The sequence below is a fragment of the Scyliorhinus torazame genome, chromosome 5 (assembly GCF_047496885.1).
Source record: "Scyliorhinus torazame isolate Kashiwa2021f chromosome 5, sScyTor2.1, whole genome shotgun sequence".
Taxonomy (NCBI): Eukaryota; Metazoa; Chordata; class Chondrichthyes; order Carcharhiniformes; family Scyliorhinidae; genus Scyliorhinus; species Scyliorhinus torazame.
The window spans coordinates 225,786,775-225,813,431 of NC_092711.1; the positions used below are offsets into that span (position 1 = coordinate 225,786,775).

The 26,657-nt window shown below is 45.5% G+C and overlaps 1 protein-coding gene and 1 pseudogene across 1 annotated transcript in view; both read right to left on the reverse strand.

Moving 5' to 3' along the window:
• Window positions 1-10,120, reverse strand: part of LOC140422570 (uncharacterized) — a 41,277-nt pseudogene extending 31,157 nt beyond the window's left edge.
• tnmd (tenomodulin) overlaps window positions 1-18,071 on the reverse strand; it is a 235,758-nt gene extending 217,687 nt beyond the window's left edge. The window contains exons 1-2 of the mRNA XM_072505198.1: window positions 17,912-18,071; window positions 17,588-17,722 (exon numbers count right to left, since the gene is read on the reverse strand). Of these exons, the coding sequence (XP_072361299.1) occupies window positions 17,588-17,722; window positions 17,912-17,965 (189 nt within the window). The 5' untranslated portion in view covers window positions 17,966-18,071. The remainder of the gene's footprint in view (window positions 1-17,587; window positions 17,723-17,911) is intronic.
• Between the last annotated feature and the right edge of the window lie 8,586 nt (window positions 18,072-26,657).

A 26,657-nucleotide genomic window follows, 5' to 3' on the forward strand; every position in this document is an offset into this window, starting at 1 on the left:
AGCTATTGCTTCTCTGTGCTATGTACTCTGGCACTTGTCAAAGCAAAATACATTGCCTGGAAAATTTATATCATTATTGAGCAGCAGCCTCGCATGGAGAATAGATTAGACTAAATTGCATACTTATTTCTATTTTGCCCTCAGATAAGCTGGTTTAGCCATTGATGAGATCAGCTATGAAAGTAATCAGTGCACGGAAATAATTACTTGCTTGGAAATATGTCAGTAGATCGGGGTTCATGAGATTTTTTCCTATCATCTAATTCCTAGGCCATCCACAGTACTCTACCAATAGCAATTGATTTCCTGAACACTTGGAAAGCTTCATAATGGTTAAACTGCCCCATGGGTGGTATTAAGCTCACATTAGTCATGTAGACAAATCAAATATGTCAGAACAAAATGCCACGTTAATTGTCCCACATCCTGTTTTATGTTGGCAGTCCAAATAAGCTAGGGTTTCTTAAGTGGGATGTTACTTTACATTTTATTACAATACTGAGTTAACGTTGCAATATAAAGTCAAACCTAAAATTTTGTAACATTTGAAGTAAATTAGCTTCCAAGTTTTTATTTTGCAAAATAATCATCGTTTTCTTGAACAGTAATTTCAGGTCATTGTAAATTGAAGAAGTGATCTATATTTTATGAATGCGGTGTATCTTACTGTTGGTTGTGAACATGCTGCACTATAAAATTACTATTTTATACGCTTTTATGGGAAACCTATAGGGCTGTTTGTTCAAATATTCACTGAAGGTAGCAAGTTTGGGGCCGGCTTTCTGCCAGTACTCCCAGGTTTCCCAGATCATCGGCATGTTCCTGCCTCAGCCTATTTTAAGGGAAGCTGCTTCCGGGATTGGGGTTACAATTACTTGACCATGAGTGCCGGATAACCAATTAGGTCAATTAAAGTGTCTGTTAAGGGCACACCATACCCTGTCTGGAATTTGCAAGTGTCATATGGACCCTCAGCTGAGGCTGAATCCCATATGGATGAACATAACCTTGCACCGGCAGGCTAGGAGGCCAGTGATGCCTCATTTAAGTCCCTCTCCGCACACCCACAGCCACAATTACCAGAGGGCCACAGATGTGGCTGAAGGCCATCTTGTGGAGGGGTTGGCCCTCCAAGGTGCCGATCTGGCATTTTTGGCCACATTTTAGTTCCAAACTTTCCATGGTCTTCAGAAGGTGCCTCCAGCTTGAGGGATCCTTTCATTCTCCCATCAGTAAAGCCCACCTCTCCTGTTGGGGCTGTCGGTTGCGTAGACCCTCGGATATTCTGACTCTCCTGGCTGTGGAGTCTGCCCATGTCCTTAATTGGACGAGGCTCCTGGAGGAGACCTTTTAAATGGTCACCTCCTTAAAAATCCCCCTTGGGGTACCATTGTCATTTCAAGATTCCTGATCCACATTTCTTTGTCATGGGGATATCTGGGCACCAGAACAAAAATCAGCCCAAAGACTTTGATTTTTAATGCAGGTTTGTTCATGAAAGAAAGAACTTGCATTTATATAATAAAATTCTTTCATGAATTTTGGACATCTCAGGCGCTTTACAGCCAATGAAGTACTTTTTGAAATGACAGTGACTGATATTATGTCGGAAATGGAGCAGCTAATTTGCACATAGCAAGATCCAGCAAACAGCAATTAGATCATGCGTCTTTTTTGAAGTCGTTGTTTGAGGGATAAATACTGGCCAGGACATGAAGCTGATTTCTCGCATCAAGAGAAAACAAATGATATTTTACTTCCTCCTGTTGACAGCATCAGTCACTTCTCAGACGCATTATAAAGTGAAAATCACAGCACAGCAGCAGCAACACACCCCAATCCCAGCTCTCGAAGTCTTCAAGCAGGCATGGATATTAAGATGAGTAATCCATTTCTTATCACCACATCATGCCACAGGAGCACAGCATCACTCTTTCTCTGTGAGCTCTGATTGACCTACATAATTTATAGATCCCTCATTAATAGAAACAATAGATCAAATAGACTGTTCTAGACCGCCATCAACCCCCCTCCCCTTCCCCCCCCCTACCCTCACCCTAACAGCCTTATGAAAATAGTCTGTGGCCTAAACCTATTTAAGTAAATAATAGAGTTCATATCAGTACAATATTAGGGGACAGGTTTCTCATTCAGCCCATTATAAATGGTGTGATGTGCTACAGGTCAGTCTATTGTATATCTGAAAACCGTGAATGCCACACAATGACTTTCCAATTCACTGTTCGTGGCAATGACAAAAGTGAGGAGAATGCCTGCTAAAAAAAGAATACAATGCTTGACAGCTGAAACTCTCCCACTTCTGTTGCACAGGCTGTCCCTTAATTCCACTCGCAGCCACACTTTCAGCGTTTTTTCTTTAATGTGCAGGCAAAGAGCATGTTTGTTCAAATAGAAGCTGGAGTAGGGAATTCAGGGCCTCAAGCCTGCTTCACCATTCAGTAAGATTATGGCTGATCTTCTCAGCTATACCTCACACCCTATTCCCGATCCCTTGGTTCTGACTTGAATATCTTCAATTACTGATTATCCACAGCTGTCTGCGGTGGAGAGTTCCGAAGGTTAACAACACTTTCAGTGAAGACATTTCTCCACATCTCAGTCTAAATGGCCAACCCAGTGGCTCAGGTGCACCCAAGTTGTTTTAAACAAATGTGTTTTGTTACCGTAGCAACTTACATTTAAACCTTACTTAAAACATAATAGAAAATTGTGAGACACTGCACAGGACCATAATCAGATAACGTTTGACCAAACTACATAAAGGCAGATATGAGGACAGGTGACCGAAGCGTGGTCAAAGAGTTAGCTTTAGGAGCCATCTTAAATGAAGTGAGAGACAAAGAGGTTCAGGAAGAGGATTTGGGGGTTTAAGGCCTGGAGAGCTGAAGGCCAATGTTGGAGCACTGAAAGTCAAGGGTGAAGAGACCAGTACTGTAGGAGTACAGAAATCTCAGAAGGTTACAGGGTAGGAGTAAGTGACAGAGATAAACGGGGGTGAGGTCACGGAGGGATCTGAAAATAAGAATGATGATTTTGAATGTCCACTCCAGCTCTTGAAGGTGGTGTATTATTCTGGGCATGTGCGCAAATCTCAATTAGTATCTCACTCAAGTAGGCAGTCACCAGGTGTGGAGCCTGGACAGAAAATACCTGGAATAAGAAACCAAAAGTGCTGGGGGAAACAAAAACTGAGAATTGTCATGAGAATGTCACTTTAGAAATGTTTGGCTGCTCATATTGCTGCAGTGATGTCAGAGTGTGGTGGAGCTGGGCTGTCTGTCAGCTTTTTACTTTCGTTTGCTGCAGGGTGTGTTTTAGTTTCATTTTCAGTGTTGGAGCTGAAGCCAGACAGAGTACAGTTGATCCCTCTGCCATGAAAAGACTATCTCTTGATCATTTGGTGAATTCAGAACTATAAATGTTCTCAGTAGTAGGGGCAACACGGTAGCCTTGTGGATAGCACAATTGCTTCACAGCTCCAGGGTCCCAGGTTCGATTCCAGCTTGGGTCACTGTCTGTGCGGAGTCTGCACATCCTCCCCGTGTGTGTGTGGATTTCCTCCGGGTGCTCCGGTTTCCTCCCACAGTCCAAAGATGTGCAGGTTAGGTGGATTGGCCATGATAAATTGCCCTTAGTGTCCAAAATTACCCTTAGTGTTGGGTGGGGTTACTGGGTTATGGGGATAGGGTGGCGGTGTTGATCTTGGGTAGGGTGCTCTTTCCAAGAGCCAGTGCAGACTCGATGGGCCGAATGGCCTCCTTCTGCACTGTAAATTCTATGAGTAGTGAATTTAATCCTAAGGTGTTTCTTTTGACTTCTGGATGTTGTTTGGGAAGTTATTAAGGATTACTTAGTATTGTATTCTTTGGAGTTGTATTTGAGTTGATGGTTGTTAAGATGTTCACTGTATGTTTTAAAAAGGTTAACTTGAGTTCATAGAATAAACATTGTTTTGTTTAAAAAAATACTTATTCCATTTCTGCTCTACCACACCTGTAGAGTGGGCCCTGTGCTCCCCAAACCACAATCTGTTAAAAGTTGTGGGTCAGGTGAACTCCATGGTACACTTTGGGGTTCTCTGAACCCTGGGCTCGTCCGGGATAAAAGTCTGTCTATTGGATTGGCATAGTGAATTTAAAGACAGTGATGTGGTATTCTAGTTTAAATGGGGAGTGTGTTGTGGACAATGGCTCTTTCAGGGGCTCTGAAGTTTTGGGGGGTTTGAGGAGAAGGAGGTAGAAGCATTTTTCATTTCATTTGAGAAGGTAGCTAAACAAATGAAATGGCCACAGGACATGTGGGTATTACTGATTCAAATAAAGCTGGTAGGTAGAGCTTGTGAAGTGTTTGCATCACTACCGGAGGAGGTATCTGGGACTTATGAGGAGGTGGAAAAAATCCATCTTAGGTACATATGAACTAGTGCCTGAAGCTTGCAGACAAAGGTTTAGAAATTTAAACAAAGAATTTGGTCAAACATGCTTGGAGTTTGAAAGGCTCAAACAAAGTAATTTTGATAGGTGGATAAGGGCTTTGAAAATAGACAAAACCTAGGAAGCTCTCAGAGAAATTATACTTTTGGAGGAGTATAAAACTTCAATTCCTGATGTAATGAGAGCTCATGTGGAAGAACAGAGGGTTAAAACTGCGAGATTAGCAGCAGAAATGGCAGATGATTATGAATTAGTTCATAAATCAAAACTTGGTTTCCGACATCAGTTTCAGCCTGTGAGGGATAGAAACTGGGGACATGGGAGATAATAAGGAGAGTGTACCTCAGTTTAAAAAAGAAATCCAGGAGGGTGGAAAATAAATGAAAAGTTTCAAATGTTTTCACTGTAATAAATGAGGCCTTGTAAAGTCACACTGTTGGTGGTTGAAGAAAAGCACTGGGAAGGCTAATGTGGTAAAACAGGATCAGACAGTGGGGTTTGTTAAAGCGGTGAAGGAAAGCCCAAGTGAAGCAAAGGAGGTGCAAAAGATTGTACAGCCTGATCAAGAGGTGATTGATCGGAAGGTGCCAGATCTCTTTAAGAGTTTACTTGTGTGGATAAAGTTTACTCATGTGTATCAGGAGGAGAAGGTAAAGAAATCACAATTTTAAGAGATACAGGGGCTAGTTAATCTTTAATGGTAAGAGATGAGGAATTATGTAGTTTGGGAAGAATGTTGCCAGAAAAGGTGGTGATATGTGGAATTCAGGGCGAGAGGAGTAGCACTCCATTCTATAAGGTAAGGTTGGAAAGTCCACTGAAGAATGGTGGAGTGGTAGTAGGAGTAATAGAGAAACTATCTTCTCCAGAAATACAGTTTATCTTGGGTAATGATATAGCTGGATCGCAGGTGGGAGTGATGCCTACTGTGGTTGATAAGCCAGTGGAAAATCAGACCACTGAATGGTTGAAGGACGAATATCGTGGGATTTGTCTGGATTGTGTCGTAACAAGGTCGCAAAGTCACAGGTTAAGACAAGAGGAGAAATCAAAGAGTGAAGATGAAGTTGAAATGCAATTATCAGAAACGATTTTTGATCAGATGGTTGAAAAAGAACAAGAACAGGTGGAGGATAAGGCGGATATTTTTAGTTCAGGAAAATTGGTGGAGTTACAACAGAAAGAAATAGAAATAAAACGGATGTATCAGAAAGCATATACGGAAGCGGAATCTGAGTGTATACCAGAGCGTTATTACCGTAAAAGTAATGTCTTGATGAGAAAATGGAAACCTTTACATATGCAGGCAGATGAAAAGGTGGGCAGAAGTTCAGCAAGGAGTATTGTCGGTAAGGTATAGAAAGGAGGTGTTGTGAGTTGCACATGAGGTACCAGTAGGAGGTCATTTAGGAGTAAGGAAAACTCAAGCTAAAATGCACAAACATTTTTATTGGCCTGGACTACATAAAGATGTAGTTAACTTTTGTCAATCATGTCACACAAGTCAAGTGATAGGGAAACCTCAAGTAGTGATAAAACCAGCACCCTTAATACCCATTCCAGCATTTGAGGAACCTTTTACAAGGGTCCCAATTGATTGCGTAGGACCGCTTCCTAAAACGAAAAGTGGGAATCAATATCTTTTGACTATAATAGATGTGTCTACTAGATTTCCAGAGGCCATACTATTACCATAAGACCATAAGACATAGGAGCGGCAGTAAGGCCATTTGGCCCATCGAGTCCACTCCACCAATCAATCATGGCTGGTTTCAACTCCATTTACCCGCACTCTCTCCATAGCTCTTAATTCCTCGAGAAATCAAGAATTTATCAACTTCTGTCTTAAAGATACCCAACATTACATAATATTACAGCTAAAAAGATTGTGAAGGAGTTACTTAAATTCTTTACTAGGTATGGACTACCCACAGAAATACAATCGGATCAAGGATCAAATTTTACCTCAGTTATTCAAAGAAGTTATGGATAGCTTAGGAATAAAACAATTTAAATCAACTGCGCACCATCCAGAATCGCAGGGAGCGTTAGAAAGGGGGCATCAGACATTAAAGACAATGCTGCGGGCTTATTGTCAAGATTATCCAGAGGATTGGGATAAAGGAATTCCATTCGTACTGTTTGCAATTAGGGATGCACCTAACGAGTCAACCTTTTGAACTAATCTTTGGTCATGAGGTAAGAGGACCACTTAAATTGATTAAGGAAAAATTGGTGAGTGAGAAATCATAAATTACATTATTGGATTACGTGTCAAATTTCAGGGAACGATTAAATAGAGCAGGTGAATTGGCTGGACAACATTTAAAAGTTGCACAAAATGTGATGAAATGGGTAGCGGACAAGAAATCCAAAGTTCGTAGTTCGTAGAGATAAAGTTTTAGTGCTGTTACTAGTGGTAGGTGAACCTTTAAAAGCTAAGTTTTGTCGACCTTATCAGATTGAAAGGAAATTAAGTGAGGTGAATTATGTGGTAAAAACACCAGGTAGAAGGAAGAATCACCGAGTGTGTCATGTGAATATGCTTAAAAGGTACTTTGAAAGGGAAGGAGCGAAAAAGGAGGAGGTTTTAATGATTCTAACTCAAAGTGACGAACCAAATCCAGATGACTGTGAATTTGACATACCTCAAATTAAATTGGAAAACGAGGATGTTCTTACAAATTGGGATAAATTGTTGAGTTACCTTCAGAGGAAAAACGGACTGACCTGAAAGAGTTATTGATATCACATGGGCATATTTGTGGTGATAAATTGGGAAGTACTAAAATGGCTATACATGATGTAGGTGTGGGAAGTGCTGTTCCAATCAAACAACATCCATACTCTCAATCTCTTTGTTAACCTGTGCCAATTAAAATTGGCACAGGTTAACAAAGAGATTGAGAGTACGCTTAAAAATGGCACAACTGAAGTGGGTTGCAGCCAATGGAGCTCACCCATAGTGATGGTACCAAAACCAGACGGTACCCAATGGTTGTGTGTGGACTATAGAAAGGTTAATGTAGTTAGAAGAATGGACTCTTATCCTATCGCACGTTTGGAGGATTGCATTAAGAAAGTGGGAGAATCAGCTTTTATTTCCAAACTGGATTTACTTAAAGGTTACTGGCAGGTACCTTTATCCGAAAGGGTGAAGGAGATTTCAGTTTTTGTGACTCCAGATATTCTATACCAATTTAAAGTTATGCCGTTTGGCATGAAAAACGCCCCAGCCACATTTCAACGGTTAACTAACAAAGTTGTTTCAGGACTACTCTATTGTGCGGTATACGTCGACGATCCGGTAGTTTTCAGCCAGACATGGACAGAACATTTCAAACATTTGATGGAGTTATTCGATCGACTTCAGGAGGCGGGTTTGGTGATAAACCTAGTCAAAAGTGAATTTGGAAAACCCCAAGTCACTTTTCTTGAGGAGTTTCCGATACCCTCAAGACAAAGGGAAATAATGCAATTTCTTGGCATGAGTGGATTTGATCGAACATTTGTGCAAAGGTTTTGTAGCATGATTGCTCCACTGATGGACTTGCTGAAGAAACATCGAAAATTTCAGTGGACAGTAGACTTTCAACAGGCATTTGACTGCCTGAAAGCTGAGATAACCAATGCTCCTGTGTTGGAGAATTACAAGGGACTCTGCGATCAGATTGAACTAAAGTATCTGACTTTAAAGAGGAATGCCGAGGCACAAAGAAATGGACGGATTGTGCAGAGACTTTCTTGTTCAAAGAGACTGCCAATCAAGAAGGATTTCAGTTGGAGGAAGAAGAAAAGAAAATGGACTATATTATTCTACCTGTTTGCGTGTGTTGTTTTTTGAAATGAAAAAGTATATTTACTATGTGCATTTCTTAAAGGATAGTGAAAAGGTGAAAAATGAAACTTGAAGTTGATGGTTTATGTATTTTTCTTGGGGGGAGGTGTCATGAAAATGTCAATTTAAGAAATGTTTGGCTGCTCATATTACTGCAGTGATGTCAGAGTGTGGGTGGAGCTGGGCTGTCTGTCAGCTTTTTACTTTTGTTTTAGGCTGTTTGCTCCAGGGTGTGGTTTAGTTTCATTTTCAGCGTTGGAGCTGAAGCCAGACAGAGCAGGTGTACTATTGATCTCTCTGCCATGAAAAGACTATCTCTTGATCATTTGGTGAATTCAGAATTATAAATGTTCTCAGTAGTGAATGTAAACCTAATGTGTTTCTGTTAAAAGGTGTTTCTTTTGTCTTCTAGATGTTGTTTGGGAAGTTATTAAGGATTACTTAGTGTTGTATTCTTTGGGGGTTTGAATTAATGGTTGCTAAGATGTTCACTGTATGTTTTAAAAAGGTTAACTTGAGTTCATAGAATGAACATTATTTTGTTTTAAAAAATACTTTTCAATTTCTGCTCTGCCACACTTGTAGAGTGGGCTGTGTGCTCCCCATAACCACAATCTATGAAAAGTTGTGGGTCAGATGAACTCCATGATACACTTTGGGGTTCTCTGATCCCTGGCCCATAACAATCTGTGGAAAGAGAAGCAGAGTTAACATTTTGAGTCCAACATGACTCTTCCTTGGAACTCAGAATACAACTGGGGCTGATTGAGAAGGACACCTCAGCCAAGACTACTCACACTGATTGCCAATGTTTGAGGCTCATTTATTATTTCTGCAATTGGTGGGGATTTTGTTTTGTCAATACTGGGGAAATTTAAATGTGGAAGATTACTTCATGTGTGGATTTGATGCCATCTTCTACAGAAACTGATTTAGTTATAATTTTCAGTTATGTTGCATTCAGGTCTTTATTGGGGTCAGATTTCTGCTCAGGTTTCAGGCATTTGGCTAAGTCATCTACCATATCTGAGTTGACTTAGCCAAAGACTATTTAAAGCAACATTGTAGCCAAGTTTTTGGTTCTAATAACTCCCCCCACCCCCACTTTTCATGCGTTCTGGCACTTGTGTGATTTAATTTCACTGATATTTTCTTTCAAAAATGGAAGGTACAGATTCAAATCAGTCCAGTAGCCAATGGTAATGTTCCTCCCCTGAAACTGTGGCAGAAGTTCATACATCTTAAAAACAAAAATGTAGTTCCTTCTTAAAGGAAAAATCATACTGCACACCCTTACTGATATAAGGAAGATATATACAACGTTGGTGATAATTAAAAGTTGAAAAATTCCAACAGAAATGAGTTTGCACTGAAATAATTCTGGCATGCCCTGATTCATTCTCAAGGACAATTAGGGATGGGCAATAAATGCTAACCTAGCCAGGGAAGCCCACAGCCCTTGAACAAATTTTTTAAAATGAAAAAGAAATTCCCCAAAGTGCCTGTTTTTACAGAGTATTTGAATTCGCCGTGAGATAGGTCAGAGAAATAAAATATCTAAAGCAGATGCAGGCAAATACAAAGGAAGTGCGAGCAAGGTCTTTGGGGTATGGGGAGAAAGCGCAAATATGGCATTGACATCGTGCATCAGCCGAGATCATATTGAATGGCAGATATGGCTCGAAGGGCCAAATAGTCTTCTCATGCTCCTGGTTTCTATGTTTGTGTGACTAAGATACAATGTCAGCGTACTCAAGAAGCCTTCTTTTGATTTCAAGCAATGTTCCAAGATTGGGGAAAAATTCTCCCTTTCCTCCTCAGCACCATGTGGAAGTTATTTCGCTCAGCGGTGTAAAGTTGGCTATTTAGCACGATGATTGAAACAGCCTTTCAATTGAAACAGATCACTGAATTTTGGGAGCAAAGAGTGTGGCCAATTTTCTCCTTCTTGCAACTGTGAGCAATGGCCCACTGTTGCTCTTGCTGAGGTTGTCTAACTGAGCAGAGATAAAGGGTGAGGCATACCTGGTCAGTTCTCAGTAGAAGTGGGTGCACATTTATTCACTGAACTGTCAGACATCCATACCTTCCACCCAAAGAAAGTTTTTAACACCGCTTAACACCTTTCTTGCAATTGAATGTTTTTTCCAAAAATAGATCTGCAAGCTTTCATAACTGCACATACAAGTAAAGCAGCAACCAAACACAGGACCAGAAGGCTTTGTCAGTCAGTTTGATGTTGACCGTTTCTTTTGGTTGCAAACATGAACTGCGTAAGCAGTTTAATGGTAAAACCTAGCTTCTAGGCATAAACCAGAATTATTATGGAGTTTCCATGGCGACATAATTGAAAAAATGTATTAAATAGTCCTATCAGTGCCGATACGAGAAACTTTTTGTGTAGACTGCAGCCAGATTAGTACTAAATTGACAAGTCGGTGCCCACCCATATTTCTCTGGGTGTTAGGGCTAATTATTGGAGTAATGGTAAGTACTCTATGAAAAATAAATGCACAATTTTTGAACACGTAGAAATGCTGCCATTTCTGATCATGGTGCTGTTCAGTCACAATGATCACTGTCACCTTATTGAGTCTCCTAACTCCTGTGGTACACAATTTGTCCAGCCATCCTGGACCCTGAATCTTTAAGCCCTGACGAGGGCAATCATGAAGGGGAGCAGGCATGGAATTTGTGCCATCAGCCAGGTGTACTGGTTCCTTGCTGCCATCCTGTCCCCACCCCATTCTTCAGGGGAGGGTGAGGGTGAAGCGGTGTTAGGGATGGGTGGGGAGGGGGAGGGGCACTTACAAGCAGCAGGTAACCAATTGGGCTCCATACTGGCCATTTAGGGACTCTCTTCAGAGGTTGACTGGCATTTTCCAGTTGCCTCTGGGGCCCTGGAGGCAGCAGGGAAGAGAAGAACCGCTTGGATATGGCCTCCTAATGGCAGGGGGCCTGCGTTTTAGGTGAGCTGCCAGGCCCTCTCCACCTGCTCGGCTTCAGCCTAAATCGTAGGGCGAAACCAGCCCATCATGAAAGGTGACAGACCTTAATGGTCAACTGCGTTATTCTCTCTCTCTGATCTGCTGAGTATTTCCAGCCTTTTCAGTTTTTATTTTAGTTTTCCAGCATTCGCAGTATTTTACCTTTGTGTTGATCAGAAACCTTTAAACTATAGATGTCAAAACATAAAGGGCATGTTTCAAGCACTGGGACTTGCCCTTCATTGATCAGCAGGGAATACCAAAGTATGTGGTAATGCTGAATGGGAAATTAAACCACTCATTCACTTTTCATAGAACAAGTGGAAAACTTTGCAGCTTTGTGTTGTTATCACTGACTAACAAAGGCTGTTATCACTGGTTAACATCGGAGAGTAAATGCCATGTGCTCACATTATCAATTAATCTGCTAGGTCATGAACACCTTTGGTATGAGGTCCTTATGAACTTCGGCAATAACATTTGTGGAGTGCTTTGAGTTTTGAGTTTCTGGAGGAACTTGAGTAAATTGCAGTAAATCCAGAACAAGAAGAGTCTCTAAATGTTTGTTCTTCTCATTTCCACCACAAAAGATCTCTTTCTATCCCTCTCCACCCCGCTGGTCAACAGCGTCTCACCCTCCCAGTCCCTTCTGAGCTTCTCTCACGACAATAAGGATCATTGTGTCGTTCATTTTGTTCCCTGTGTCAAAACATTCACGGCCAGAATTTTAGTGCCTCAATGAAGAGCTCGAATGCTGAGGGAAACCCCCATCGCAGCCAATTATGGAACCGATTCCCATTTTCTAACCATCCAGCAACTAATTAAAGGATAGCTAAATGCACCCCATCCCACCATCCAGGAACTGACAACTATCAGAGGGCCGGCAAATCAGCAGCTCCACGAGGACTGCTGGCCACTGCTGGCACTGCACCTGGAAGAGAGGACTCATGCCATGGGAGCAAGCCACCCTCCTATTCAGTTAAGTAGGGTCTTGGGCATTGGGGCCAGTCAGGCAGCCCTCTGAGGGGGATAGAGGTGGTGGAATTTGTCATGATATGCAGACACACACATAATGATATACAGGCAGGCACAGACAAGCAGCTAATGGACACAGAGAACAGGACATGACCAATAAGCAGGCAGGACACTCAGGGGTGGGATCTGACTATAAAAGACATGAGGCACTCACACTCCGCCTCTTACCACTGATGAACATCAAGAGAATCAGTCAAGGGTGTTGTTACAATCTCACACCTCCTCCACGTGGCTAAGAGCTAGTCTGGTTCAGTCAGACAGAGTAACCACACTTAAGTTAGCAGAGAGTCGAACTCACAGAGAACTGTGCTAACTGTGCTACTGGTTCAATAAACCTGATTGAACTAACTTCAAAGTCTGGAGTATCTTTTTGATCTAAGCTGCACCCAGTTGCAGCCAGTGTTATACCAGTGTACATAACACAGAATTAGTGAGGTTTTGCCTTAGGGAAACGTTATACTGTCGTGAGACCCCTCCTCATTCACAGTTTCCAAGTAGGAGGGAACCCCCACACATTCCGAGCACAGGAGGCCGCCAAGGTTCACCAAGAGGTCACTCCATGCAACGGAGGGCCCACTCACTGCTTATAAAATGTGAATGGCAATGGGAAGTGGCCAATTGCCTCTGAGTTGGTAGGCTGCCCTCCTCCACCTTTCCTCTGGTAAAATGACATGGCAGCAGGAAAATTAGCATTCCTACCACCGTCCATCTTCACTTTACAGGCCAACCAGAGGGCTGCTAAAATCCAACCACGTGTAAACCCAGCACGTGGCGCAGCTCCTCGTACGGCTGCTTGCTCATCTGGACCCACTGGCACTGGTTCCACGAGCCACAGCTATCGGTCTTGATGGGAGCTCAACTGTTTAAATTGATAAATATGGGGTTTTGCCTGAGGGACACTTTATGCTGCTGAGAGACCTCTCTCTGAGTCACAGTTACCAAGTAGGAAGGACTCCCCTGCCTCCCTCGACCCCTTAGAGCCCACAGGAGGCCGTATGGATGTTGCATGAAAATCATGGTGTAATTCCAGTACTAATGATGAGAGAGAACATTTAGTGGTGATAGTGGATGAATATTTAACCTTATTGCCTTACATTACTCGACCTGACATTTTAACAGAAGAAGTAACCAACCACTAGGATCAGCAATAATACTCTGCGTCGTAAGGTCGTAAGTTCCATCTCAGAGACTCGCAGACAAGACCACAGCTGATGCATCACTACCACACTGGGGTGGGGGGTGCTGAGGTGATGTGTGGTGCTGTCAGAGGTGAAGTCTTTCTGATTAGACATCGGGCAGGTTTTCAGATCCTGCCTGCCACGGGAATCGCTGCAGGCGAGTCGGACAATTTTGTGCCGGGTTTTTCAAACTGCTGGGTCGCAGGCGGGCGTCGGGAGGGTCAGGGCATCCATTTAAAAAAAATGTTTTTATTGAAATTATAGTGATTTTTGTACAAAGTTTATAAATGAAGCAATAACACATAATAACTGGAATAATCCCCTCCACCCCCTCCCCATTTCAATGTAAACTCACCCCTCCCCCTCCCCCTGCAGGCTAACTCACCCCCCTCACTCTTGAAATATTTTATTGGTTTTGCATTTTGTACTACATATTTTTAGGGTTTTAGTTTTTTACATGTGACAGTCAATTAGAAAAAGGAAGAAGGAAGCGGTACACACAAAGTACCCAGATAACATTGTCCCAATTCCAGCTCCCCTTGTGTATGTGCATCAGCTCGCTCGTCCGCCGGTTTTAATTACATGTTCCCATCTGGGGAGGGTGGAGGGTTAGTTCTGTATGACTTTGAACCCGTTCTGACCTGGGACCTTTTGACCCTGCTGTCAGGTCCTCTCTTTGGGGCCTTGCTCTCGGCCCCCCCATCACCTACTTCGGCAGCTTCTGATCCCCCCTCCGCCCCTCTGCGGAGCTATCTACGTGCGTCCCCCCCCTCCCCCCTCCCCTCCACCCCGCTCTAGTGGTTGTTCGCTTCAAACAGGTCCTGGAAAAAGCTGTGAATGGCTTCAACGTCTTGTGGAAGCCATTTTGCACCCGCGGATGGCAAATTTGATTTTCTCCAGATGGAGAAATTCCAACAGGGCAGACAGCCAATCTGAAGCTTTGGTGGTGCTCCTGATCATCAGTCGATCAGGGTTCTTCAGTGGGCAATTGGGGAGGCAAAGGCAAGGGCGTCAGCCCCCGTCCCTATGAAGAGCTCTGGCTAGTCTGATACCCTGAAGACTGCCACTTTCAGGTTTGGCTCCACCCTCATCCCCACAAACTTGGACATTGCTTCAAAGGAGGCAGTCCAGAACTTGACAAGTCTGGGGCGTGCCCAAAACATGTGAGTGTGGTTGGCTAGTCCCCCCTGGCACTGTTCACATTTGTCTTCCACGTCTGAGAAGAACCTGTTCATTTGGGCTCTAGTTAAGTGTGCTCTGTGCACCACTTTCTGTTGCATTAGGCTTAGCCTTGCACATTGGAGATGGAGTTGGCCTTGTTCAGTGCTTCACTCCAGGCTCCCCACCTTATTTCTGTCTCTAGTTCTTCTTCCCATTTTTCCCGTTTCTCGTCCAACGGGAAGCATTCCACCTCCAACAGTCGTCTAAACAGGTCCCCCCAGTTCCCCCCATCTAAGTCCCCCATGTCCAACAGTTCCTCTATCATTGAGTGTGTCGGCATCCGTGGGTATAATGTTGTCTCCTTGCAGAGGATGTTTGGGTCGTGGCATTCCCAATCGCGGGAAAAGTACTTAACAACTGCACTAGCTTTTAAGAATGCCAGCCGCCCTGCACATCTGCCCTCAGGCAGATCCGCAAGTGCGCAGGCCTGAGATCTGAGGCCCACCCCTTCCTGTCTCTGTTCACCCACTCGGCCCTTGTACTGCTCTTCCCCAACTGTCCGTCCGGTCCCATTCCGGGTCTGCTTGGCCCCGCTCCGCTCTCAGAGCCATTGCACCACTCACAGTGCATATTGCTCCATAATCCGGGGGCCCGCAGCCTAGTGGGGCAGACCGCCTCCTCCTGTCATTGGCGCGCTGTCCCAGTCCCACCTCCTACTAACTTCAGCGCGCTGTCAGAGTGCCAAGTTTTGTTTTTAAATGAATGCCGACCACGACCGGTTTTTACATTGAGAATGCTGGTGCAACCGGCCTTTAAATACAAACGATGTAGTCTTCCTGCCAGAGAGCAGGTCACGAGCCTGGCACATACACTGACATCATGCGCATGTACGGCTGTGCTTTGGGCGTGAAATCACGGAGGAGAGATTCCTCCATTTTGTTGCTGCCAGCAAGCAAGACAACAGGACTGTGAAGAACAGAAGATGGATTATTTTGTTAGAAAGAAGAGAGGGCCAGAGACGCAAACTGGCCAGGATCTCACAATTGCACCTGCTGGAGAGAGCTGCACGGGAGAGTCCACGGCAGGCAAAGCAGTGCTAGTGTGAGCTGTACGCTGAGCTCCAGGACCTCTGGTGAACAACCCATTAAGAAGAAACTGAAATCTGGAACAAGGTGATAAAGACGGTATGGTGGCACAGTGGTTAGCACTGCTGCTTCACAGCAGCAGGGACCCGGGTTCGATTCCAGTCTTGGGTGGCTGTCTGTGCGGAGTTTGTACATTATCCCTGTGTCTGCATGGATTTCCTCCGTGAACTCCAGTTTCCTCCCACAGTTCAAAGATGTACAGGTTAGGTAGATTGGCCATGCTAGATTGTCGCTTAGTGTCCAAAAGGCTAGGTAGGGTTACTGAAGATAGGGTGGGGCTGTGGGCCAAGATAGGGTGCTCTTTCAGAGGGTCAGTGCAGACTTGATGGACTGAATGGCCTCCTTCGGCATTGTAGAGATTCTATGAGTTCCTGAGGTATGGCTTTGATAATTGTGCCAGTACAGGTAATTGTGTGTTATGTGCAGGGACGTCCTGGCAAATGAAAGTTTAAAACCCTCAAAACGGCAACACAGTAGCGCAATGATTAGCACTGCTGCCTCAAGGCGCCAAGGTCCCAGGTTCGATCCCGGCTCTGGGTCACTGTCCATGTGGAGTTTGCACATTCTCCCCCTGTTTGCGTGGGTTTTGCCCCCACAACCCAAAGATGTGCAGAGTAGGTGGATTGGCCACGCTAAATTGCCCCTTAATTGGAAAAAATGAATTGGATACTCTAAATTTATAAAAGAAAACCCGCAAAACGTCAAAAGCATGCGAAGACTAAGCATGATGAGTTCCAGTACAAACCTTTTGAAATTTTTCAAAGGATGCAGCGAGAACTTAAATTGTCAGCTGAAGTCCTTGGCAGAAATGTAACATTGAATGACAAAGCAAGTGAGATCACGAGGACCAAGCAGGCTCACCTGTCGCATTAAAGGTAAGCGAAAATGGTGGGTCACGAAGGTCAGCCGGCGTGGGTTGAGAAGGTTGGCCGGTTGGCAACAGTGAGTCCCGGGAAAAAAAAGTTTGAAAAACACTGATTTAGCGGACCATTGAGGTCTGTTGATCTCGGGCAGGAATTTCTGGCCACTGGTGGGTGGGAGCAGAAAATCCCACTCATTAAATCTCGGGGGGAGCGGGGAAGGGGATGTAAAAAATCCCAGTCTACTATTTTCAAGGTGAGATCTCCCCAGTCTTTTTCCGCTATTTATGCCTCAACCAACCACTAAAAGATGATCTAGCCACCATCAAATTGCTGTTTGCTAAATACAATCTGCCTGCTGTATCTTCTACATTCCAACAGTGACTACATTTCAGATGCACTGTTTCATTGACTATGAAATGATTTGGGATACCCTGCACTTTCTTTATTTTGAAATTCTAGCCGCTGGATAGACTATACGTTAGCATTTATCGTTCAAGATAGCAAGCCACTAAATTGGCAGCCTGATAAAGACAGAGTGATGGCTGAAAGTTTGAGTGTGGGAGACTGGTTACCCTCCTATAATTTTACTAAAAGCAATGGCAATAAGGAGAAAATGTTCTTGAATGGACACTAGAACACGAGCATTCTAGACCAGGATAACACGAAGTTCCTTGGCCACATTTCCAAATTCGTCACCAACAGTTGTTAAAAAACCATGCTCCCAGCATCACTGGTAATCCGTCTCAGAATCAGAACTTGAATCTGAAAATGCCCAACTTTTTTTTATAAGCAAGCTTTGCCTCTTCATAGGAGAGCATAGTTCATTTAGTCATGACTTTACACAGTAAGATCCCACTGGACTCTGGGCGCAACGATCAGACATCCGTCCAGGGAAAGTTGGTATAAATGTAGATTCTGGACCTTACCTTGCTCTCCCTCTGTTTCCAGTAGTACTGGGCACCAAACGAACCAAACAGCAGCAAAACACCCACCAGAGCCACCAGCGACCCAAACTTCAAATATCGTGCGATGCGATTGTGCTTTTCCTTCTTTGCAAAGATCTAAAAATGTGCAACAAGCCAAAAATCCATAACTTTGATCAGATGTTCATAAAGCACTTCAGCAGCCACAAGTTAATTCAGCAATGCAGCTACATCCCCTGTAGGAGAAAATCACTTGAAATTGGAGTGTCCAAGGTTGAACTCCAGCAAAAATAATTGTTATATTGATTATTATTTAAAAATTCTTACATCTGCAACCAAGTACTGGCCTTCAAGATTGTGACTCGGTTTTTCTGCCATCATTCGAAAAGACTGGTCCGAAAGCCTTGAATCGCAAGTTATTCGCGAGACCAGCAAGCAAACGAGACTTTTATTCCCCAAATCCAAACACTTTGCAATTTCACTTGAAGGGGAGTTTCAGAGGCGCGCGCCTCTTAAAGGCGCCGCTCGCTGCTTCTCTCATTCCATCGCAGCGCCTGGAATGTTAAATCTCAACTCATGTCGACAGCGAAAGTCCAGTTAACCTATATATATATTTTAAAAAACAGCATTTGATATGAACAGTGTGTGATGTATCAATGTTAGTTTGCAACCAACTATTCTGCACTGTGTCCAGTAGGTAACTTGCATTATCCCAGGATGGCCGAAAGCACCCCGGGTTGATTTACCAATTATCCATGTATCCATCTTTGGGGTTGGGGTCTCTATAATTGTCCAGGCGCTCAAGGGGAAATGTGAATCTCCGTGATCCTCTGTAATATTGTATTATTTAACTTGCTGATAATAATTACCCAGTCAGCCTGACTTATTTATCAGACCTACAGCACTGGACATTGTTGGCCAGGAAGGTGGAATTCAGCCCCTCAGCTAGAGATTCAGATCTCATGGGTCCTGCTCTTCCTAGAAGGATGCTAATAGAGTGAGTGAATGTTTGAATCTTGACCTGGCGCACCAGTATTAGAACAGTTGTAGAGAATGTCCAGCGTGGAGGTCTTGTGACAGAGTGGTTAGCATCCCTGCCCCTGAGTCTGAAGCTCGAGGTTCAAGTCCCACTGCAGGGTTTGACGGTCAAGAAAGATGTATTCAAAACTCAGCCAAACAGCTTGGACGTGTTTCTCTGTCGGCTAACACAGGAATCGTGAAAAGCGAGTGGGCGGAGAGTCGGTTTTGACGGTGAAATCATGACAGGCGCCACAGTTCACGCTAAGTCGCAAATCTCCGGTGCCTGGACAACGGCGCCAAAGTGTTCCACTCCGCACGTACAACAAATGCCTTTGGCATATCATTAGCGGGCCTGACCCAGTATTCTCAGGGCCTCCTAAATTCTCCGCCTTTATCAGAGGTGGGGGGTGGGGGGTGGAAAGTCCTGACAGAGAAATTCACTTGTGCTTTCAAAAATCATGAAACAGGCGCCGTGGCTGATGAGGGGGAGAGAGGGGGTACGGAAAGTGTCCAACATCACCATTGTGTGCTGGCAGTTGTGCTGCTGGCCGGTGGGCTTCTGCCAGGGCCAGGGGGAGTTGTGGGTTGGAGGGGGGTGACCAGGAGGTGGGCTGTGCAGTCGTGGTGGAAGGGCACGGAACACCATTGCCGAAGCCAGCCAGGCAGCCATGCTGCTGCGCACGCCGCTGGCTGCCCACTATGAACGTATCGCCACGGGTCATATGGGTGCCCCCCCAGGCCACCACCCTAGGTATCCTCCCCCATCAATGGGATGGGCATGCACCAAGCAACCAGTGCCATCTAGTTGGCTGGGATGAGTGTGTGTGGGGAGTGCAGTGTGTATATGCGGCTGCAATTTGTCAGCCTGTCGAGTGCCAATCCCCACCCCAGCGAATCCGACACCGTCTTCCATTGGAATCAATCGTGTTCCACATGGCGCCAGTGCTAGCCTCTCAATGATCGGTGAATTGGTTCAGGGGTGCGCCGCCAGTTTTGCTCTCATAGAACTCCACAAATCCGGCCCCAGCATCAACGTTTAGTCTCAGGAGTGGAGAATCCAGAATTGAGTATCAATCTTCCAACACATGCCAATTATAGGAGGGATGTGATAGCACTGGAAAGGGTGCAGAGGAGATTTACCAGGACGTTGCCTGGGCTGAAGAATTTTAGTTATAAAGAGAGATTGGATAGTCTGGGGTTGTTTTCCTTGGAGCAGAGGAGGCTGAGGGGGGAACATGGTTGAGATACATATAATTATGAGGGTCATAGATAGTGTGGTCAGGAAGAAACCCTTAGAAGAGGGATCATTGACCAGGGGACATAGATTTAAAATAAGGGGCTGGAGCTTTAGAGATGCTGTGAGGGAAAACATTTTCACCCAGAGGGTGGAGGGAGTCTGGAACTCATTGCCTGAAAGAATGGTGGAGACATTTGAGAAGTATTTAGATGTGCACTTGCAATGCCAAGGCATACAAGGCTATGGGCCAAGTGCTGGAAAATGGGATTAGAACACTTAGGTGGTTGTTTTTGACCAGTGCAGATGTGATGGGCCAAAGGGCCTTTCTGCACTGCAGACCTCTATGACTATGCCTATGGCAGGCTATAAAAGTGGGAAAGATTCATGGTCATCGGAACTGAAGAAGAAGAGAATGCTCTGGACCCTACCTAGCAGAAAAGTGGAGTGCCGGGCCAGTGTTGACCAGTGTACCTGAGGAGCACTTAAAGGATTGCATGTCTTAAAGATTGTAGGAGGCTGGAATGGTTACAAAAACATTAAAAATAAGAATGGTGGTGACCTGTGTCAACTCTGGCAATGTGGTACCTATGGTGGAGACAGGCTATGTGTCAGATTCTGGCATGTGGCATGAATCACTGATAACTTCCCTTACAAAAGGCAACTTCTGCAAGCATTGCCTCTGGGTATGGTGTAGGCAGGAGTAGACATTGGAATATATATTTTGCATTGGGAGGCTCATAGCAAATGGATTGTGTGCACCTCCTCCTCTGTTTGCTCCAAAAAGCTGGAGGCTTTCCTAGTGGAGGTCTGTAGAATATAAAATTAGGTTCTTGACACTTGAAACAGCCAGAGACCACTCAGAATTCAAAGTGCACAAGCAAACATGAATGCTTTATGATAACAGCTGCTCAACATTTTCAGCTTCTGTTTATAGTCTCCCTCTCTTAGTACAACTCTGTGGGGCAGCGTCAAGTGAACATTATGTACATTGCAATTTCAAAACACTACATCACAACATGTAGGAAAGGGAAAATGAATTTGTTTCAAAGCAGATGGCACAAAGGTTGACAGAGTCGTCCAGCAAAAAAAAACGAGGGGAAGTGTGGTATTATAGGTATTACGGTACCTGATAGGCTAAAGCACCATTGGTGGAAACTGTATGCTTTCTATTGGTTAGAATGTATGATAGCTCCGCCCTGCTAGGCGGAGTATAAGAACCAGTGCTGCTTACGTTCCCGACCGCGCGGCAGCCCCCTGGGCAGCGTGGAACCCCCTCCGCCGCCGACCCTGAGACTTCCCCCATTCCCCCACAGGCCTGCGCTGCAAGGCGGCCTGGCAACACCGAGGGGCCCCGCTGCTACATTTGCGGGCAGGCCAAGCACCCCCGCCAGCGCTGCCCGGCCCGCACATCCACCTGCAAGGGAGGTGGCAAAAAGGGCCATTTCGTGGGGGTATGCCAGGCCTGTGCAGTTGCAGCGGTCTCCAGCGGCGAATGCGGACCGCAACCACAAACTTCTCCACGGGCCCCGTGCGGCCAGCGGTCGCCGCCATCTTCATATTCCAGGGCCACGTGCGGACCCCGGGTGCCGCCATCTTGTTCCGCAGATGCCACATTGGAGGGATGGGCGCCGCCATTTTGTGCACCCCCAGCCATGGGCGACCAATGGGAGCCGCCATCTTGTTTGAACCCCCAGGACCCCAGCTCGGCTGACCACACACTGCCCGAAGAGATCTCTCAACTGCTGCGATTAGCCTCGGTGACTCTGGGTCAGTCTCGGCCTCGAACACTCTCAACTGCTACGACGACCGTATTCATCAACGGGCACGAGACGTCCTGCCTAATCGACTCTGGGAGCTCGGAGAGCTTCATACACCCCGACACGGTGAGGCGCTGTTCTCTCCTCATCCACCCCATTAATCAAAAAATCTCCCTGGCTTCCGGTTCACACTCAGTGGAGATAAAGGGGTTTTGTGTAGCAAACCTCACAGTCCAGGGAAGGGAGTTCAAAAATTTCCGTCTCTATGTCCTTCCCCACCTCTGCACGGCTACACTCCTGGGTTTAGACTTCCAGTGTAACCTTCAAAGTCTGCCCTTCAAATTCGGCGGCCCTATATCCCCCCTTACTGTCTGCGGCAACATGACCCTTAAGGTCGACCCGCCTTCCCTGTTTGCGAACCTCACCGCGGATTGCAAACCCGTCGCCACCAGGAGCAGACGCTACAGTGCCCAGGACCGGATCTTTATTAGGTCAGAGGTCCAAAGGCTACTGAGGGAAGGGGTCATTGAAGCCAGTAATAGCCCCTGGAGAGCTCAAGTAGTGGTGGTAAAGACCGGGGAGTAGCATAGGGTGGCCATCGACTACAGTCAGACCATCAACAGGTTTACGCAGCTGGATGCGTACCCTCTCCCCCGCATATCTGACCTGGTAAACAGGATCGCGCATTATAATGTCTTCTCCACGGTGGACCTCAAGTCCACCTACCACCAGCTCCCCATCCGTACTAGTGACCGCAAATACACTGCTTTCGAGTCATATGGGTGGCTCTATCACTTCTTAAGGGTTCCCTTCGATGTCACCAACGGGGTCTCGGTCTTCCAGCGCGAGATGGACCGAAGGGGTCACTCGCTTTTTCCATTTTGTCAAGACCCGCAACCTGCCCTACTACATCGAGGAGGTCAGGACAGCCACCAGGGACTGCCGAATCTGCGTGGAGTGCAAACCGCACTTCTACCGACCAGAGAAAGCACACCTGATAAAGGCTTCCCGTCCCTATGAACGCCTCAGCATGGACTTCAAAGGCCCCTCCCCTCCACGACCGCAACACGTACTTCCTGAACGTGATTGACGAGTACTCCCAGTTCCCATTCGCCATCCCCTGCCCCGACATGACCGCAACCACCGTCATCAATGCCCTCCATAGTATCTTTTCACTGTTCGGGTTCCCCGCTTACATACACAGTGATAGGGAGTCCTCCTTTAAGAGCGACAAACTGCGTCAATTCCTGCTCAGCAAGGGCATCGCCTCGAGCAAGACGACCAGTTACAACCCCCGGAGTAACGGACAGATAGAGAGGGGGAACGGAACGGTCTGGAAGACCGTCCTACTGGCCCTACAGTCCAGGAGCCTCTCAGTCTCCCGCTGGCAATAAGTCCTCCCGGATGCCCTCCACTCCATCCGGTCACTGCTTTGTACGACCACCAATCAGACACCTCACGAACGTCTCCTTGTCTTCCCTAGGAAGTCCTCCTCTGGGACCTCCCTCCCGACCTGTCTGGCAGCACCCGGACCCATCCTGCTCCGAAAACACGTGCGGGCGCACAAGTCGGACCCGTTGCTCGAGAGGGTCCATCTGCTCATTCTAACCCCCAGTACACCTACGTGGCGTACCCCGATGGCCGACAAGATACGGTCTCCCTACGAGACCTGGCGCCCGCCAGAACCCCACGCACATCCCAGCCACCGGTCCCACCCTCCCCATCACCGCAGCACCTTACAGGAGGATCGGTCCTTCCGCCAGCCCCGTCTTGGCCCCCCCCACCCACCGACGCCCCCCCGCAGGCGCTCCCTTCCCAGGTCAACCGTTTTCCCCATCAGCGCCGTCTAGGGGTGCCGAAGCTCCCATGGAGATCGAAGCCATGCTCCCGGAATCACAGACGCCCGAGCCTCCACCGGAGACACCACTGAAACTCCGACGATCACAGAGGACGCCCCCGATCGACTGATTGCTTCATTTTAATTGTAAACTGTAAATATAAACCATCAAATGTACATAGCTATCAGAATTGTAAATAGTTACTAAACATTGTACGGGGGTATTACGGTACCTCCATAACTAATTATACCACGTTGCCATGTTTTGTAGTTTCAGGCCACCGCCGGACTCTTTTTTTAACAGGGGGTGAATGTGGTATTATAGGTATTACGGTACCTGATAGGCTAAAGCACCATTGGTGGAAACTGTATGCTTTCTATTGGTTAGAATGTATGATAGCTCTGCCCTGCTAGGTGGGGTATAAGAACAAGTGCCGCCCCAGCAGCCTCCATTCTGTACCTGAGCTCCTGCGGGAAACATCTAGCTTATTAAAGCCTTCAGTTGGACTACACCTTGCTTTAGTGGTCATTGATCGGGCATCAGGAAGCATTTCTGGATTAAAGTTGTTGCAAAAATCTTTCATCTCCAGTAGCATGAAAACGACTGGTAGTGAACGGGCTTCACATTTTATATAGGAAAATAAGAAATTTGAGCAGAAGTATATCATATGACCCCTCAAATCTGCTCTATTATTCCTTGAGATCTTGGTTGAACCATTACATCAGCTCCATTTCCTGCCTATTCCCTTGATTTGTTCAGAGTCCAAAAATCTATCAATCTCAGTCTTGAATATCATAGAATTTACAGTGCAGAAGGAGGCCATTTGGCCCATCGAGTCTGCACCGGCTCTTGGAAAGAGCACCCTACCCATGTTCACCTACACCCTATCCCCATAACCCAGTAACTCCACCCAACACTAAGGGCAATTTTGGACACTAAGGGCAATTTATCATGGCCAATCCACCTAACCTGCACATCTTTGGACTGTGGGAGGAAACCGGAGCACCCGGAGGAAACCCACGCGCACACGGGGAGGATGTGCAGACTCCGCACAGACAGTGACCCAAGCCGGAATCGAACCTGGGACCCTGGAGCTGTGAAGCAATTGTGCTATCCACAATGCTACCGTGCTGCCCACTTAGGGCAGCACGGTGGCACAGTGGGTTAGCCCTGCTGCCTCATGGGGCCGAGGTCCCAGGTTCGATCCCAGCTCTGGGTCACTGTCCGTGCGGAGTTTGCACATTCTCCCCGTGTTTGCGTGGGTTTCGCCCCCGCAACCCAAAGATGTGCAGGGTAGGTGGATTGGCCATGCTAAATTGCCCCTTAATTGGAAAAAATTAATTAGGTACTCTAAATTTATTTTTAAAATGTCTTGAATATACTTAAATGCTGGATATGCACAGCTCTCTGAGACAGAGAATTATAAAAGTTAGCAAACTTATGCCTGAAGAAATTTCTACTCATCTCAGTCCTAAACTACGAACCCTTTCTACTGAGATAAGAATCCAGAGTTTGAGCTGCTCCAGACAAGAGAAGCAATCTCTTAACTTTCACCCTGTCACGCCTCTAAGAACTTTGTAAATTTCAATGAAATCGCCTCTCAATCTTCTAAACTTCAGAGATCAGTCCAAAATAAAATTTAACATGGTTCGCTGTCAGCCTATTTCAAGATACTGGCATAGGCCGGTTTACTTGTAATATGTGTACCTGTCAATAAACAGGGATAAAATGGAATTTTCAATGAAAATGAGTTAATCCATGGCAGTTTTGCACCTCAGTCTTGGATCTTGAACCCAGCTCAGCCTTGTGGGTCAAAATGTCTCCGCTGGCAGCTATAAGCATGTTAATGCGAAATGAGTTTGAATAGTCTTCTCATGTTTCCTGATGGGTATAGCATAACACCTCTTCAAATTCAGCATAAACTGACACTGAATAGCCAGTCTCCGAATAGCCACAAGGATGGCTGGTGTGAGAAGTTGCCCAATTTGCATTAATGTAGTAAAATAAAATTCTCTTTTGGGGCTATGACAGAGGCTCATCTACAAGTAGAGCTGCCCACTGTCGTTTGCTCCACTCCACCTGACCTGGGAGAGACTGGTGCTGAGTTCAGCGATACAAACCTGCTGAGCACAAAGCTTACTCTAAGTCTTAGTCTACACATAAGTGAGAGCCATTCTAAGCTTTTAAGTGTTGTTGAAATAACCTTGTTCTCTTTTGATAGGAGCTAGCTCCTTGTGCTGCCCACAAATTACTCTTTTTGGAACTTGGCTACCTTAGACTTGCTATGTTCAGCTAATAATTGAATCGTACATTGAGCTGATTGCTCTAATCAATTTGCTTGCTGGATGAAATCTATCCGTATGGGCAGCTCCTGCTCCCAGTACGTCAACGGCTGCTTTAATGCTTTATGGGTTCTCGTCTGTTCAGCAACAAGACGATTGAGGAAGTTAGAAGGTAAGAACAGTAAGAATTATTTTGCCCTCTCCACTCCTACCGACTAGCAGGGAAATGATGGGCACACTGCGTATGATAACCGCCGATCAATCACAGTTATGCAGCAACACCTCCAACTTCCCAGGCTCAACAACTCTCGATCCCTCCCCCCCTCCCCCCCACCTCCTGGAATTTCACACTCTGTGGGGGTGTCAAACATCGTCAGAGGAATTGAAATGGGGTTACATTGGGAAGCACAGAGCTAAGTCTTGTTCATCTCAGTCTAAGGATATTTTTTTGCAGCGTGTTAAGTTTTATTTATAGCTGAACAACCCCTCTGGCACTGAAAACGAGCATCTACAAAAGCGGAGTCTCATTTCTTCTGCTTTTAAATGTTGCTGGAGATTCAATATCAAGTAAATAAAAAATCTTTTCTTTCTGTTCTTTTACCACAATCAATCTATTTTTTCTTTCCCTCTCTTTATATTGGTCTCCGCTCCTGGGTTGACAGTGAATTCATTATTCTGGGTCATACTTCCTAGTTCAGAATTCCATGCAATTCATAAACATTCTTCAATAATTGATTGAGGAGATGCACAATTGCTTGTCCTGTTCAAATAAGTCCCAGATGCCCTGTAGAGGGTGCTGTGCCATTTCAAATTCACACACAGCCACTTTCACTCATGTAAATAAATTAGGCAAAAGCAAGTCTAAGAAATGGTACATTTCATCTCCTACAGCAAATGCTGGCTAGTGGTCTGCTCCCCACTGAGAAAAGCAGATTATGA